The 17,760-nt window shown below is 41.4% G+C and overlaps 1 protein-coding gene across 7 annotated transcripts in view; it reads right to left on the bottom strand.

The window, feature by feature from the left end:
* Positions 1–5,017: 5,017 nt before the first annotated feature.
* The window catches only part of RHOBTB1 (Rho related BTB domain containing 1), a 111,151-nt gene continuing 98,408 nt past the window's right edge, over positions 5,018–17,760 (bottom strand). For 6 of the 7 annotated variants that reach the window (XM_073241004.1, XM_017672495.3, XM_037002976.2 and 3 more), the window contains 4 exons: positions 13,355–13,505; positions 10,491–10,579; positions 7,710–7,815; positions 5,018–7,210 (listed from right to left, as the gene is read on the bottom strand). In XM_073241004.1, the coding sequence (XP_073097105.1) occupies positions 7,041–7,210; positions 7,710–7,815; positions 10,491–10,579; positions 13,355–13,505 (516 nt within the window). In that variant the 3' untranslated portion in view covers positions 5,018–7,040. Of the gene's footprint in view, positions 7,211–7,709; positions 7,816–9,679; positions 9,892–10,490; positions 10,580–13,354; positions 13,506–17,760 lie in introns of all 7 variants that reach the window. The other variant, XR_012133235.1, reaches the window with a different exon arrangement.

The raw sequence follows: 17,760 nt of genomic DNA, 5'->3' as shown, positions 1-17,760 counted from the left end.
TATTTCCTCCCCCAGTTTGTGGAAGTTTTCAGCAATTATTTCTTCAAAGAGACTTTCTATTCCTTTTCCTCTTTCTTCTTCTTCTGGTACCCCTATAATACAAATATTATTCCTTTTGGATTGGTCACATAGTTCTCTTAGTGTTGTTTCATTCCTGGAGATCCTTTTATCTCTCTCTATGTCAGCTTGTATATGTTCCTGTTCTCTGGTTTCTATTCCTTCAATGGCCTCTTGCATCTTATCCATTCTGCTTATAAATCCTTCCAGGGATTGTTTCACTTCTGTGATCTCCTTCCTGACATCTGTGATCTCCCTCCGGTCTTTATCCCATTGCTCTTGCATTTTTCTCTGCATCTCATCCCATTGCTCTTGCATTTTTCTCTCCATCTCTGTCAGCATGTTCATGATTTTTATTTTGAAATCTTTTTCAGGAGGACTGGTTAGGTCTGTCTCCTTCTCAGGTGTTGTCTCTGTGATCTTTGTCTGCCTGTAATTTTGCCTTTTTGTGGTGATAGAGATAGTTTGCATAGCTGGTACGAGTGACTGCTGGAAGAGCTTCCCTTCTTGTTGGTTTGTGGCCTTACTCTCCTGGGAGAATAGCGACCTCTAATGGCTTATGCTTGTCAGCTGTGCGCAGACAGGGCTTCTGCTACCTGCCCATTTGCTATGGAGTTTATCTCCGCTGTTGCTGTGGGCGTTGCCTGGCTGGGGCCGCTCCTCCAAAATGGTGGAGCCCTATTGGAGGGGTAGTGGCCGGGAGGCTATTTATCTCCGTAAGGGGCCTCTGTGCTCCCTGTTGCCCAGGGGGTTAGAGTGCCCAGAGATCCCCAGATGCCCTGCCTCTGGTCTAAGTGTCCTGTCCTGCCCTTTAAGACTTCCAAAAAGCACTCTCCAAACCAAAACAACAACAGTAACAATGAAAGAGGAAAAAGAAAAAATAAAGGAAAAAACGCGCAATTTTCTTTGTCCTCAGGTGCCGGTCCCAGGCACCCGCTCACCAGTCCTGCTGCCGTGCCTCCCTAGCACTGGGGTCCCTGTCCCTTCAAGGCTTCCAAAAAGCAACCGCCAAAAAAAATAAATAAATAAAGTGAAAACCATGAGATATTGTTTGTCCTCAGGCGCCGGTCCCAGGCACCCGTTCACCAGTCTTACTGCCCTGTTTCGCTGGTATTGGGGTCCCTGTCCCTTTAAGGCTTCCAAAAAGCACTTGCCAAAAAGAAAAAAAAAGGGGGAAAAATGCGCAATTTTCTCCATTCTCAGGCGCCGCTCTCAGGCACCCGCCCACCGGTCCCACCGCCCTGCTTCCCTGGCACTGGGGTCCCTGTCCCCCTAAGGCCTCCAAAAAGCACTCGCCAAATAGAAAAAAAAAGGGAGAAACGCGCGATTTTCTTTGTCCTCAGACGCCGGTCCCAGGCACCCGCCCACCAGTCTTGCTGCCCTGCCTCCCTGGTATTGGGGTCCCCGTCCCTCCAAGGCTTCCAAAAAGCACTCACCAAAAAAAAAAAAAGGGAGAAACTCACGATTTTCTTTGTCCTCAGGCGCTGGCCCCAGGCCCCTGCCCACCGGTCCCGCCGCCCTTTCTCCCTGGTATTGGGAAAAACGCGCGATTTTCTTTGTCCCCAGGCGCCAGTCTCAGGCACCCGTTCACCAGTCTTGCTGCCCTGTTTCGCTGGTATTGGGGTCCCTGTCCCTTTAAGGCTTCCAAATAGCACTCGCCAAAAAGAAAAAAAAAAAGGGGAAAAATGCGCAATTTTCTCCGTTCTCAGCCGCCGGTCTCAGGCACCCGCCCACCGGTCCCGCTGCCCTGCCTCCCTGGCATCCGGGTCCCCATCCCTTTGAGGCTTCCAAAAAGCACTCGCCAAAAAAAAAAAAAAAAGGGAAAAACGCGCGATATTCTTTGTCGTCAGGCGCCGGTCCCAGGCCCCCGCTCACCGGTCCTGCTGCCCTGCCTCCCTAGCACCGGGGTCCCTGTCCCTTTAAGGCTTCCAAAAAGCACTCGCCAAAAAAAAAAAAAACCGCTCCGGTTTCTTTCCACCTGCCGGGAGCTGGGGGGAGGGGCACTCATGTCCTGCCTGGCTGGGGCTTGTATCTTACCCCCTTCGCAAGGCGCTGGGTTCTTGCAGGTGTGGATGTGGACTGGATGTTGTCCTGTGTCCTCTGGTCTCTATTTTAGGAAGAGTTTTCTTTGTTATATTTTCATAGATCTATGTGTTTTGGGGAGGAGATTTCCACTGCTTTACTCACGCCGCAATCCTGGCTCCGTCCCCTCTTTCCTCTTTAGGGTTTTTAATGTGCAATATCATGTCATCTGCAAACAGTGACAGTTTAACTTCCTCCTTACTGATCTGGATGCCTTTTATTTCTTTGTGTTGTCTGATTGCCATGGCTCGGACCTCCAGTATTATGTTGAATGAAAGTGGGGAGTGTGGACATCCTTGTCTTGTTCCTAATCTTAGAGGAAAAGCTTTTTTGAGTATGATGTTAGCTGTGGGTTTGTTGTATATGGCCTTTATTATGTTGAGGTACTTTCCCTCTGCACCCATTTTGTTGAGTTTTTATTGTGAATGGATGTTGAATTTTGTCAAATGCCTTTTCAGCGTTGTGATGATCATGTGGTTTTTATCCTTCTTTATGTTATGTGGTGTATGATGTTGATTGATTTGTGAGTATTGTACCATCCTTGCACCACTGGAATAACTCTCACTTGGTTGTGATGGCTGATCCTTTTGATGTATTTTTTAGTCTGGTTTGCTAATATTTTGTTGAGTATTTTTGCATCTATGTTCACCAGGGATATTGGTGTAAAATTTTCTTTTTGTAGTGTCTTTGTCTGGTTTTGGTAGTAGAGTGATACTTGCCTCATAGAATGAGTTTGGAATTATTCCCTCCTCTTCCAGCTTTGGTACTTTAAGAATGATGGGCATTAGCTCTTCTTTAAGTGTTTGGTAGTATTCAGCTGTGAAGCCATCCAGACTCAAAGAATTTAAATACTTTTTGCATGGAGCCACATCTGTGTATCACTCATTTCATCTACATTCTACTGGAAGTCCATGTCTCTAAGATGTTTTTTTCCTAGAGAAATGGTGAGCAACAGGAGTGAGTTGCTGGAAAGTCACTTCATATCTCCTAGTGTTGTTTCTAGCACTTTCATGTCTCTGGTTATGCAGCTTTTTGATTGGTTTCTACTGAAGACTTAACTGTTCCTAAATTGCTTCCATATTTTGCAGACTGTAGTCTGTAAATATCTAACTTATAAGGCACATGCATATGAACCCAGTGAAAAACCATGCATCTAAGTAGCTTAAGTAAAAATACCCTATTTAAAGGCACTGTCAACACAGGGTAGAATTTTCAAATGCAGCTGAAGAGAACAGCATTGCTTTTCCAGAAGCGCTCCTTTTACAGGTCACCAGTGTTTCCACACCAGTGTCTTCTCATGTTGCATACATCTCCTGCCTCCTAATTGAAATTCAACAGAACTAAGTCTTAATTTGAAAGTAATGAGTAATGTAAATTTGAAAGTAAATTAAGTAATGAGATATGGAATAATCTCATAAATTAGTGTTTTGAAAGAAAGAGAGAAGGTCCATGGCTCAGAGTACTTAATTCAACTTTCATGGCTTTGGTCAGTGGCTGTTCTTCCTCTTTTTTTCTTTTCTTTTTAAATTGCCATTAGCCCTTTTATTTTTTTCAGTACTCCACGATGCTGTTCTTAGTTACTTACATACATAACCCAAACATAGTCTCTGCAATGCACATTCTAGAAAAAAGGAATTATTGCTACTTGTCCACTAGTATCCAATTAGGGCAGTTGATTAAATAAATACCTCATATACTCAATTCCAGAAGAAACCTGGTGAGTCTTTAGCTTGCATAAAAGCATTCATTTCAGAAAAACTGCAGTCATAGAATACTTTTCATACTCAGGATTCACTTTATTTTTCTCTCTGACTAGTAAAATTCATTCTACTTAGTCAATATCACAGTGATGAAAAACCAAACTTTGACAATTGATATAGATCATACAATGGAAGTAAGTGTGGGAAAAAAAAAACCTAGAGACATTGGATTCTTACTTTTGAGTGTCTGTAATGAAAATACTTGTTACCTTTAAACCTGCAGGATTTTTGGTTCCTATAATGCCAATGGCAGGTTGGTGAAATCCATGATGATTTTCCAGGCATTGCCCTTGGAGAAACTGAGACCAAAACTTTCTATAGGTAAGACTCTACTGGTATGCATTATGTAAAAGATGCCATGATCTGGACCACCCACCTTTAAAAGGGGTGGGAATGTGTTGGAAATCTGTCTTCTTACCGCAGTTATTTTTCTTGGTTTTCAATTTGCCATTGAATTATAGGGACTTTGTCACTCAGAAGAGTCACTCTATGAGATCTCATTGGAGACCTTTCTTCCCTCTGAGGAGGGTGCATTGCTGGGCCTCTCCAAACTCTTGTACCTAGTGTGTCTCCACTGCCAATAAAAATGCCCATCTGTAATCTGGATAGATTTTCAAATGCATATACATGACTGTCAACACTGGGATTTGGACTTAACTCAGTTTGGATAAGCATTATACTATGTAGAAGTTTAGAAATTATATATTTTCCCAAAGGCTTGTGGAGAAAAGACTGATCTTAATGAACCTTCCAATCCAACCTTTCACTTAATTGCTGACAGAATTGACCAAACTGAGATTATAAGTCCATTAAGGTAGAGACATCATTTCTGCTTTTTCCAAGGCTGTACCATGCCTAGTGACATAATCATATTAGCCAAGAGCAAAGAGCCAGACCCTCATTTACATCCAGGCATTGGAATCCCTCTGGCAGTCCTGAAAACAGAGCTGAAAGTCATTCAAATTGCTTTGTTACTGCTGCACACACAGCACCCATTTAAAATTTTGCTTCTTTACAATCTTGATAGTTTTTTAAAAAACTATCACAGGTATTATCACACTAATGATTTATTATCACATGATAATGCTGATGGTCTTTAAAAAAAAACAGGAGGCATGTCATAGCTAAACAATTTTATTGGCTTTTTGTGAAATAAAAACACAAAACAAACCACCATGGTTAAAGGCCATAATCAGCATCAACCAAATGAACCAGCCACTTGGTTACAGTAGCTGATAACAAACACTAGTGGATATTATTGCTTATACCCCAGGTTCACTTATATGTCCACTACATTTTGGCAAGATTACAGTAACAATCACATGGGAGCTTTGGTTGTAAAAATTCAACTCTGACTACCACTGAAAACTCAGCTTTTACCTTTTTTATGATGAGAAATATGCCAATTCTTCCTGAGTGTTGAGATTTATTCTCTCATTCTGTCTCTTTTCTCCTTCCATTAATGATTTACAACCCGACTGACCAAAAATTAAAGTAGGTGCATTTACAACCACCCACCCCTAATCTATGGCCCCCTCCTTTGTCGTGAGGGAGGGTGCATTGCTGGGCCTCTACAAACTCCTGTATCTGGTGTGTATCCACTGCCAATAAACATGCCCATCTGCAATCCTGATAGATTTTCAAATGCATATATATGACTGTCAACATTGGGATTTGGACTCAACTGTCTTTTTTCCAACTTCTGAAAGCAAGGAAAGACAATTAACAGTCTTTAGCTTCAGTAAGTTGACCTCCCAACAGAATAAGCCCAGCCCCACCATACAACATCCCATGGCAGGTATGGAACTGTGACCTTAAAATGCTCTGTATAAGTGCTGCAACATTTTAATTTACAGAGAAGCAATGATTGACTGCCTCTCAAAAGCTCCCCTGCTCAACACTTCCTATTTTAACACTGAAAACTCAGAATGACAAAGGGTCAGAACTAACTCACAATAGCACCATTTCCTAGACTCTTGGAATAAGATTCCTGTCTGCGTTGGAGAATGCAGGGAGCCTAGACTACCCAGCCTCCAGCTTTGCGCTTTCACAGGCCCTGGCTGAATTTCAGCAGGGCTGGGTGGTCTGCCTTAACCTACTTCTGAAGCATCATAAATTTTCCCTGGGAAGAGTTAAAAATATGTGTCTTAGAGAAGTTGGCTGCAGGTGGGAGACCTGAGGAAGCCTGTTTTGGGTCGTGAGATGTGACACGCCTATAGACGGTGGGACAAGTCCGGGGGACCTTTTCCCTTGCCCATCTCAGTTCAAGTTCAGCAGAGAATCTGCATGCAAAAGCACGGCAAGATCAAGGAATACTGAGAGATATAAACCCTAATGCAGCAATCCAAACACCAATGCTTTACGGTATCTTTTGTATTCAGGTCCACCAGTGAGTTTGCCCTGATAATGCTGGGATTTAATAAGCCCTTCTAGTGATTATAAAGATTATCCTTTTGAATCTAGACATTTTAGACAACAGAAGATTTGATATCACTATATTTTACATGGCACATATAACCATATAATTACTAGCACTTACACTTCAAATATTTTAAATACACATTTTTGGAGTTGACTTGGTAATTATACCGATGTTATTCGGCATAACAAAGATTAAACAGTCTCTAACTTGCACTTAGGGGAATTTCATTCCAACCCTTTACTTCACAACAAAAGGATAACCCTCTAATTATGAAATAATGCTCGGTGGTCATGTGGGCAGAGAGAATCACAGGGTGACTTCATGGTTAATTTGTGGCCTGTAAAATAAAGTAATACACAGTATTTTCATTTCAATAAAATACAAGAGACCATATAAAAATATTTTCCAATTTGGAATTTGAAACATCAAAGTTGGATTTTTTTTCCTTTGTATAAAAAGAAACAAGGTAACGGACTAAATTTTATTTAGCCTTCTAACAAAAAATGTAAGTTTAAGGAATGCAGTGAGCATCAACTTCCCTTTTTGTCCAGGCGCATTGATGGGGATTGTGCTTCGATCCCAGCAAAGATAAATGCACAAACGTGGAGGAAGATCAGTGCCTGAAACCTGAACTACGACTTATTTCCAATAATAAGACTAATTTACAGTAGTGCTTCTAAAAGTGGTGGGTCAGATTACTGGGTTTTTCCTCTTCCTCCTCAGGCGACCGCTGGAGATGAATTCCAGAAGCACCACTTTCGTCTTGAGTGATGTTTATTCAGTGCAATATCTTCCTTCTCTCGTTCCCTTTTCACACGCTGGTAGTGGTCCTCTTCCTTTAGGTACCACACGGGGGGCCAGCGGTGCCGCTCAAAGTATTCCTGGTTGTCTGGTGAAGGAAAGATGTGGGTGATGATACCTGCTGTTTGCCGCTCCTATATGCCCGGTTCTGTGCTTAATGCTTCTTCTATATGATTATCTCATGTTATCTTCTCAACAACCCAATGTTCAGGGACTATGAGTAGGAACATTTGCAGATACTAAATCTTGAGACAATCACTTGCCTAAAGTCATGTGGCTGGGCACAGGGAATTGGAACCTGGGACCACTTGAGTTCAGAGAGTGAGCTTGCTCCCAAGCATGCCTGCCTGCACAAGAGTGGGCCAACCGCCTCTGCATGCTCAGCAGCAGGGCACCCTGAGGCCCATTTACCCAAGTCCCCCAAGCATAAGGTTCTCCAAAGAGAATTCCCAACCTACAATTCCTGCATCATGTTACACCAGCCATTAACAAGAATTCTCCCTGAGCTGCCTTCTCAAGGGCACAGAGGGGAAACACCTGAGTCGGAGGTGATGAGAATTGGGCAAATGGGGACCCCAGAGTCTCACCTGCAGATTTCGATTTGATTTCCTTGCGGAACTTGGAACAAACACTGTTGTAGTTGGTGCAGATATGGTGCAAACACCAGGCGGCCAACTGGTGGGCATTGTGAAACTGCAGGGAAGTGATCAGAAGGGGGTCAGACTCTGTTTTCTAAAGTGGGGCTACAAAAAGATAGGAAGCCATTGTAGGGGTGAACGAAAGAAAGGACCTGTGTGACTAATTCCATAAACCTCTTGTTTGGCTACAGTGTTTTGACTTTGGCTATGGTTCCGGCGCCAGCCAAGTATATATAGCATTTGGCACACCCCTCTCTTATCCCATGTGATAGGTGCGCCAAAATAGTCACTGTATCAGATCAGGAGTTTAGAGTACGCCTTGCCCTCCCATCCTCCCCTGCCACCTGGCCGCCTAGTGATAAATGACGGTGGCTTCTGGAAGGCACCAGCCAACAGCAGAAATCAGCGACATCATCTCTGTTTAAGGAAGCCTTGGCAACGGAATATTCCGGGTCGCATGTCTGAGCTCAGCTTGCTGGGGCCAGAGATCTGAAAGAGGAGACTGTGGAATGCGTGACTGTCCTGTACCTGTCCTTTGGTTACAAAAGGAGAGCAGTCAGAGTGGGCTGGGTGGGAGGGATCCTGGCACTCCACCTCTCCTTTCTGAGCAGATGCTCAGGGAGGAGGCAGCTGAGGTAGCTGTCACTGAAAAAGCCCTGACGCTCAAAAATCGTCTCCCCACTCTCTCCCTGAATTTGGCAGGGCTTCCCCATCCCTCATTCTTTCTGCTCATGCCCTTCTCAGATATCCATTCTGTTTGTTGCTCTTGAAGTTTCTTTGATCAGTTGAAACCCTGTAACCTAGTGTGCCTCCTCTGGGGTCCACACCTCCACTGTGAATAAAACTCAATGGAAAAGCCAAAGTCCTCAGAAAGTAACTCAAGAAACTCTGAAAACCACAACTTCAATGTCATGGATAAGTTTAGCTGGTGCTTCCAACTTCTCATGATACTAGATTTTTTTCTGAAAGTAAGATTAGGGAGTGATGTACTGGAGTTGGCTTGGACCTGCCCAAGAGAGTCAGTTGTGTGCATTGCTTCCCTACTCTGAGTTCAGTGGTTTCTTATTGTTAAAATTGACCAGGTTGGAGTATTTACACCATGGACACTGGAAAATGTAACACATCAGGGTCTCAGTTGTCTCAAGCTATTGTTAAATATTTACTAGCACACCACAGGGCTAGGGTCTAAGATATGGGAGACTCCATCCTAAACTCTTCCTGCCAAGTCCTGTCAGGGCTTAACAGTGATGGTATTATTTCCTTGTAGGGTGTATGTGTAGATTGGATTAGGGGAGGGGACAGGGCAGGGACACAGAGCAAACAGACACAACTGCAAATCCTTCTCTCAAGTGAACCAGCCTTAAAAGAAACTGAATCATTTTTCTCCAGAAGAACATTTACTGGAAAGAGCACAAGTCATAAACTGGCCTACCTACCCCCCAGGCCTGTTTCAAAAGACCCCAAACTCCAAGTGTGGACAACCAATTGGGAGCTTGCTGTTCCTACTGCAATTGATGTCTGTTCCTGGTTTTGACTATACACTCCATTAGGTTCTTTTTCACGTTGGATTTCAATAATTTGTGCTTACGTCTATTTCTGTTACTTGCCTATGTTTGCCTCAAGGGTAGAGAATCTACCTGTCCTTTTGAGTATCTATATGTCCTTTTGTTTAGGGTGGTGCCTGGTGTATGGGGAAAAAATACTAAATACTTGTTGACTGTTAAGTCAGAGTGAGTCGGTTGCCATAAAGCACTATTCCACCTTTTCCTCTTTTGAATTGGTACCATTTCCTATGGCCACAGTTGGAATGACAACTTGGCTTGCTCATGCCTCCCTCCTCTTCCTGAAACCACCTCCTCTTCATTGAATGAGAAATACTGACTTAAATTCCCTGATCTAAGTCTTAGTAAAACACTGACCTGAGAGAGGGAACAAAAAAAGCCAAACCCAGTAGGCTGAAGAAAGGACTGAAGAACTTTTTCTTAGTTTCTTCAGAGTATAAACTCATTGTCAATAATAAGTCTATGCCAGGAACTAGACATTCTTGCATATGTGCTTTGCATTATGAGAGGGCTTCCACTCTTCAGTGCTCTTTCTTGAATATTCTCTCCCACTTGATTCTCAGAATTATCTGTAAGGTTGATAGGGTGTGAATTATCAGTCCCATTTCTTACAGATGAGGAAACTGAGGTAGAGTTTAGCTTTGTGCCTTGAGGCAGTTATTCATGACAAAGCTAAGGTTGGACTAGGTACCCTCTCTAGGAGAAGTATGCAAGTGTGTATTGGGATTATGGAATCACAAAATCAATGTTAACAGCTACTGGTTTTAGAAAACCCAAGGAGAGTTGCAGTGAGATGTAGGACATTACAGCGCTTCATGGAATTCTATAAACTATTGGATATTGGCCAATACATGTCCAAGAATTCAAAAAGGAAAGAGAAAACCTTCCCTTATCATGCCTCAGGTTATTCTCCCACATGTGAAACTGGTGTCTTGGGGGACAGTGGGGCTGGCATGTGGGTGGGGTCCTTGTTGTTTTTTCAAATGAAGCCCAGCAGGATGAATGATGCATGAAGTGTAAAACTCTCAGATCTTCCCAGTGTACACAGGGGGCCTCGGTGACTCAGTGGTGACATCTTTATTTAGACAGATGCAACAGTGGAATGTTTTATCAGCATTAAATGAACTGGTTGAACACACTTAAAGGTGAGAAGCAGATTGTTACAAACCTGGGCCAGTTCCAAATAAGAGAGCACTTCCCCATCAATGCCCACGCCACTCATGGCGGCCTTGGTCAGCTCCTGAACAGCATGTTGCTCTGGGGAAGAAAGAGAACAGAAGAAAGGTAAACCGCACTCTGCAAGGCAGCTAGCTTGCTTAGAGGGTGTGGGACCATCTGAAAGGGAAGGAAGTAAGGGACGCAGCTCTGGCCACCACTGAATTGAATCCAGGGCCCATCCTGGTGTGGCCTTTCAGTACATGGACTTCTGGCCTCCAGCCATTACACCAACAAATCTGGGGATACTTATTCATACTTAGGAAATAGCCAGAGTCTTTCAGGCCTTCACTGTTCAGTATGGTAACTACTGGTCACAAGACTAAACTTAATTAAAATTAAATAAAGTTAAAAATTCAGGTCCTTAGTCACCCTAGTCACATTTAAGTGCTCAGTAACCACACGTGCTGTGAACCATGCAGACACATTCCCATCGCGCAGAGAGTTCTACTGGACAGTGCTGGTCTAGATAGCCCAGCCCCTTCCTTGAATTTTCTAGATGGTCTAGTATCTTCCTGCTTAACAGTTTCCCTCCCCCACACCATTCTAATTCTGAATAATCTCTGAAAGTGGAGAGATTAACAGAGGAATGAATCCGTATGGGGAATCAAAAATGTGTGTACATCTGTCTGTCTCAACAGCTGCAGGCCTCTTAGATTCTAAAGGCTTGGGAGACCTATAACCAGAAGTAACAAAATCCAGTTAAGAGAGCCATTTCTGCTTGGGAGCTATAGCCAAGACTTGTACACTGAATTCAAACTGTGGTTCTGGGACTGTACTGTCTCTTGCATACATCTGGGCTGTTACTTGCGTCTGGGCTTGACCTGTATGGGTACAGTTTAGGCCTGCATTTCTAGCTCCTTGATGTTGATGTATTCTTTTTTCATCTCTAGCATTGCATCTGTTCTTCTAATCCAGGACAGTGTACAGATCATGCTTACCTTCCATTCTGGAGCTACATACTTGTTAGTCGACATGCCTCTGGTCAATGTGATATCTAGATTTGAATGGCTTCTTTGGAACAACCTTCCTCAGCTGGACTGGCATAGAACTATTTGGAGCTAAATTTCTCTGAGAAGTCATTGGGCCTTTCAGTTTTAGGCAATTGCAACATTTCTTGTTCATTTTAACATATTGGCTTGCAAAGCATTCTCACACCAGAAACTGATTTTTAAACACTATGTTCTAAACAGTATACATCAAACACCATAGATGATTAAAGGAGTCATCTTAGGAAGCTGTATATTAAGTAATCATAACAGTAATTACTGCATTTAATAACAGAAGTAAATATGCAGAAGTCTGTAGTATACATAAGAAGCTTTCTTTGGGTCAGTTTCTTTCATGGAGAAATCAGTCCCATATTTTCATCACCAGACTAAATATTTAAGCAAAATGGAACTACTTAAAGATTGATCACAAAGCTTGTTCAACACATTTGACTATCTAAAAAGAGTTAAATTTATCCTCAAAGGACAAATACTTGTAAAAACTATGGATAGTCAGATGGATCGGAACTCATATTTCAGAAACAGGAATTTCCCATTGCAGCCTTCTAGAGTTAGTAATTAAAAAGCTGTACACTCATTTAGATCTATAACTTTAGGTGTGTAATGGTTAAAAACAGTTTCTTAAAAAGTCAAATAGCAATTCTTCAACTACCTCTTCCTGTCCAATTGAGAAAGAAGTATGGAAAGGCAAAGACTGAGCTCCAGTTGGGTGAGTAGAAACCTGGAGTACAGAGAAAGAAATCTTTTTTCTGAAGACACTGCCAGAATATTAAGTGCAGATATGACTGGCTGGTTTGTTCATACCTTCATTTTCATTTATTTAGTGATTTAGCATGTATTTACTGAGAACCTAATGTGCTCAGGCACTTTCCTGTGCAGGAGACAGGCTAGTGAACAAAACAGGCATCGTCTCTGCTTTCATGGTTAACAGGAGTCAACTAATGTAGCAATAAACATCCAGATTGCTAACTGACACCTCTGGGGAAAGAAACTGAACATTTAAATGTAAGGGAAAGGTATTTGAATGCATATATCCTGTTTAGAAATGCTTCAGCCTACCCACTGGACAAATCTAGACATGATACATAAGGTTTTGTGACGTTAAGCTAAATCTCCCTTTTTTCTTTCTCCCAAAATGATCTTGACAGTGTCAGAACATGTTCTAAACTAGCTTAAAAAAAAAAAAACACTTACATAATGCTTACTAGGTGCCCGACGCTGTTTTAAGGAGACTTTATGTACATATATATCTTACCTTGTTAATCTACATAACAACTCAGTGGTAAAATATTACCATACCATTTTAAAGAGAAAGACAGCTGAGACGCATGGCAGTTACGTCAAGTACGAATTCATCCAGCCTGTAAAGGGTGGACTTAGGATTGAACCCAAGCAATCTGGCTCTGTGGCCTATGTTCTGAACCATTGCCTCTTACTACCTATTGATGAAAGACTGTGTCTGAGCACACATGATGGGGAAAACACGGGCACAATAGTTTTCTTTCAAATTTTGTGGTCCACAAATGAGGCAGAGTGCAAAGGGCAGGGGCCTGAAGGTCAGGGATAAGGCATCACTGCCCTTCATAGCTGTGTCATGTAACAGGGCCTATCACAAAGTGGGTTCCTAAGAAATATGTGTTGAATGGGCTCTCTGATAGATTTAGTCAGTTCATATCACCCTGCACGAGATAGTCCTTTATTGGGTGATAAAAAATTTTTTATTCCCTGGAAATTTTATTTCTGTTTAAATGTGATTTTGATAAATATGACAGACAGACATGGTATGGCACCATGTCATCAGCCTTACCTGCAAGTGCAACCAAGTGTGGTAGGCAAAATCTGTTTGCCAAGGCAATTAATTCCAGTGGGTCCAGGTCCAAGTTAGGTGACAATTGCTTGGTATAGAGATAATCCAGTACCGCCTGCATTGACATCTTGTTTATGTTTGGGAGATATACCTGAAACATTATTTGAAAAGCTAAATTCTGCTGAAGAAAGCAGTGAACACATTTTCAGAACATATTGTATATAAATAACCCAATTGTGTGATTCGATATTGGCAAGTCTGGGACACCTGCTTTGAGATTGGGTGTAGAAGTTGTTCTCTATTTACAGCTTTTAAACATACAGTTTGATTTGTGGATGATAAAAGAGTGGGGCTGCCAGACAAAGCCTGATTTGGAATTTTTAAATGGCTATTTGGACATATAAATCAGACAAATGGGCTGTAAATGTATAATGATATTATGGGTTCTCTTTGCTAAGTACTTTATAATACTCTATTGTGGGGAAAGAAGTCTCCTAGCAACTGACAGGTGTTGGGGGGGCCTGCAAACCATGCTGCTGCTGACACACGCTGGAGCCCAGCTCTCTAGGATGTCAAACAGGAGCAGTGGCCACCCTGCTGCCGCTGTGACTGGCTTGGTTCCAGTGCTCTCTCAGCGTATGCTAATGTGATATACACACTTTAACATTTGTCCTTTGGCACAACCATGTAGATTTGGAACTACTGGAACATTACCTGTAGCATGAGATTCAAAGAATCTGGAGAAACCCTTGCCTGGGACCTCTGGGAATAGTTGGTGAGGATGGTGGATTCTTCCCTGTGGGATCCCACTAATTCCCCTCCTGAGGACCTGTAGTTGTTGCCAATGTAAATACATGCTAGAGTTTACCAATGAGCCAGGGAGTTTTGGGTAGCTGGGAATGGATCAAAGGGGATGTACACCATACAGCTACTCTCCATTTTAGGTCCCAGACTAGCTCCAGAGATGGGCCCTGGTGTAGTATAGAATGGTAACATTGGTATTTGCTATTTCCATGATGATGATTATAAAAATTAGCCTTAATTGAAGGCCTTTTATGCACAAGATAGCGTTCTAAGCTTTCCACACACATTATCTAATTTGATCCTTATATCCTCCCTAGGAGGAAGAGGTTATTATTTGTGCCGCTTTACAGATCAGGAAATTAAAATTCAGGGAACTCAAATCCCATATTCAAGGATCCACAGCTAGTAAGTAGTGACCAAGATTTGAGCCGAAGGAGTATAATTCTAAAGTCTATGTTCAGAACTACCATGTAGTACTAGAAACCCTCATGGTGAGGAAGCAAAGGTTTGGGTTATATTATAATAAAGCACCATATTTCACTAATCATTTTTAAGCATTATACTTCTAAGTTCAAAAGGAAAACAGTTATAAACTTCTTAATTCTGATATTTAGGAAATCTCTATACAGCATAGGAGGATGTATATCTATATATTATATGATTATATCTGTACTATATATGATTACATCTATATTACATATCTAATCCCTTTCTCTCTCTACACACACACACACACACACACACAAACACACAATTACCTCCACAGTCTACACAGGACTCATGATCAATGCATTCCAGTGGTGTGGCTCCAGAACTGTTCAACCTTCTTGGTCATTCTCCTGCATAGCCATCTCAGAAAGGGTATATCCTTTCTGGCAGTTAGAGTTTTCCCTTCATGTATCAAAGGGAAGGCCCAGAAAATTCTTAGAAATATTAAGAAAATCACTTCCGCTTTCAGACAGAGTGAATGAAAACAATTATGATTCCATAAATAAGCTGAGAGGGTTAAAACCACCAGTGATTTGACAAGTGTGATCATTTCAAGTGGGTAGCACAATCTCTATAGAAGAACTTGGCAAGTAGAAACTATTACTGATATTATTTTAAAATAAGGAAGCCATTGTAACTCATTGCTATTGCAGTGACTCTACCACTGGCTATGCTTCTGTGTATGCGCACATACATGTATGTTCATGTACATAAGCATTATCTTACATAGACAGGACTTTATTTATAGATACCCACATAAACTTGTTCCTGAATGTTATCAACACATGGCAGAGCTTCACTTCTTTAGAATGGTGTTTGGATTAGTACAATTTTCTAGAAAACTGAAGGTTAATTAAGTTATGAAATTGTAAAATTTGGGCCATTGTGAAGGTATATTCATTTTACATAGTGAAATTATATATTCAGTGAAATTACATAGCCAGTGAAAGTATATTCATTTTACAATGTGCAAAGTGCTATAAACTATGAGTGATTATAAATATAAAAAGTCCTAGAGTTTCCTGTTTTCTCAGAGATGAGGATGTTTGCTGTTTCTGAAAATAATGGTTTAGAGGACAGGGCAAGAAGCTGGGGCAGGCCCAGGGATTTGTCACTAAAATGCTGTATGACCAGTGACTAATTGCTCACTGTCTCTGACCCTCAGTCTCCTCACCTGTTACATGGGAGGAATTTGGAATAGATGATACCTAAAACTTTTTCTTCTTCACTAATATTCTGGATTTTGAAGATACTCAGATTACGCTAGCATTTTTTTGTTAAGAGTGGGTTATAAGCCATGACAAAATGGATCTCGGAAATAAAAAGAAATTATTTCCAGCAGCAGGAGATGACAGATTCCAGGAAGTGTCCCTACCCTGATACTCCCAATATCTTTGGAGTGTCTTGACATTTTTCATCATCCGTGACTTGTTGTTTCCATCTTGCTTAATATGATGCTAACATTTTTTGAAGTGATGGCTCATTTTGGCAAATAAAGTTAGGGACCCTTAGAAGTAATTGCAAATGAGAATAAACTAAAAACACTTTCAGAAGATGCATTTTTTTCCTCATTGTTGATTTTTTAAAGCCTATTTCTGTGATCTCAACAGTCATAGTTAACTCTATAACTTTTATAGAACTGTAAAAAATAATATAAATGAAGCTACATAAGAAATGGAACTAAGAATTTTGAATCCTACCTGCTGGAGGTAGCTTTAAAAAAAGAAAAGAATATGGAGAATACAGTGCTAACCTAAACAACGCCCTGTATTCCAGTTTAGTTGGTTTAAATTTTAATTGTGATGATCAGTTCAGACTATTAGGCTTATAATTAGAGAATGGTCTCATAGAGAATAAGAAAGCACTCAGATCCAGAGCATTGCTTACTACAACCCGGGCATGCATTTTTAATGAACCTCTTGCTGATACCTCTGGGGAGAGAATTATGCTTACTGCTACATTAAAAGTAATGAGAAAAATATACGTAAAATACAGTGTTTTCTTAAATATTAAATGACAAAAAAAGTTAAAGTAATATCAGAGGGCATATTTTATTCCTTTTTGGATATGCATATGAATGCAAAAAAAAAAGGCTGAAGTTTGTGTGGTAGGTCAGATTTTCATAGGAAAATCAAGAGTTAAAAGTGGCCTAGAAAGGACAAATCCCAAGTGGTAATATAGGTCTAAATCAATCATGGAACATTTATTGAGAGTTTATTTGAGTGTTCTTCCCTCCACATAATCATGTCTATCACACTTTGCTAGTTTAGGAAGGGAGTTGGGAGCTTTTTAACTTAGGTCTTTCAGGGGACAAATATCTTTAGCCCTCATGGAATGAATTTAATAGAAATCCTTCAGGATAATAGTCACCAACATTTCCTAAGCATTTGTATGTTCCAGGCACCAAATTCAACGTTTTACACATGTACTCTCACACCTTCCTTACCCTTTGAAAAAGGTTCTTTTGTTATCTCCATTTCACAGATGAGGACACAGGTTTAGAGAGCATTGGTTATTTGCCTGAGGTCAAGCTAAGACTAGAGCTCGTAGCTACATAACTATTATAATAGTCCCCACTGGGCATAAAGACAAGGGGCAGAAAAGGGCAGAAATGTCAAGAGTTTATGGCATTCTTGATATATTGGCTCAAGGAATTTTGGCACAGACTTTCTGTTGCTTGGTGCCATGGTCTTTGTCTTTCTGAGCTGGGTTGAACCTATGCACACCTATTAGAGCCTCAGGTACAGTTCTAAGTGGAAAGTGACCTAGTCTTTCTGGGCAGGGAGTGCTAAACAGGGGGCCACCTCCAGAAGAGGCTATTAAACAACCACATATGTGTGCCGTCACCTTTGCTGCCAAGTTTTTGTTTTGGTCACCTCTCCAGCACATTTTAATCTGGAGATGATTACAGTCCATTCTGGGAAGGGATAAAGGGGATTAGCATTTGTGAGGTCAGTTCTGACAGTGTCCCTTTGTGCCTGGGTTCCTGACCTTGATCAACTTCTCTGCTGTGTTAATAGCAGGCGTTCTGCAGCCCAATCAGCACACATCTCAGTGAACTGGAAATGAAAGGGAAGCATGCATCTGGGCTCTTTATCTCTGGAGATTATTGA

The sequence above is a fragment of the Manis javanica genome, chromosome 7, assembly GCF_040802235.1.
Source record: "Manis javanica isolate MJ-LG chromosome 7, MJ_LKY, whole genome shotgun sequence".
In the NCBI taxonomy this organism is placed as follows: Eukaryota; Metazoa; Chordata; class Mammalia; order Pholidota; family Manidae; genus Manis; species Manis javanica.
This window is presented reverse-complemented; position numbering and strand designations above follow the sequence as displayed.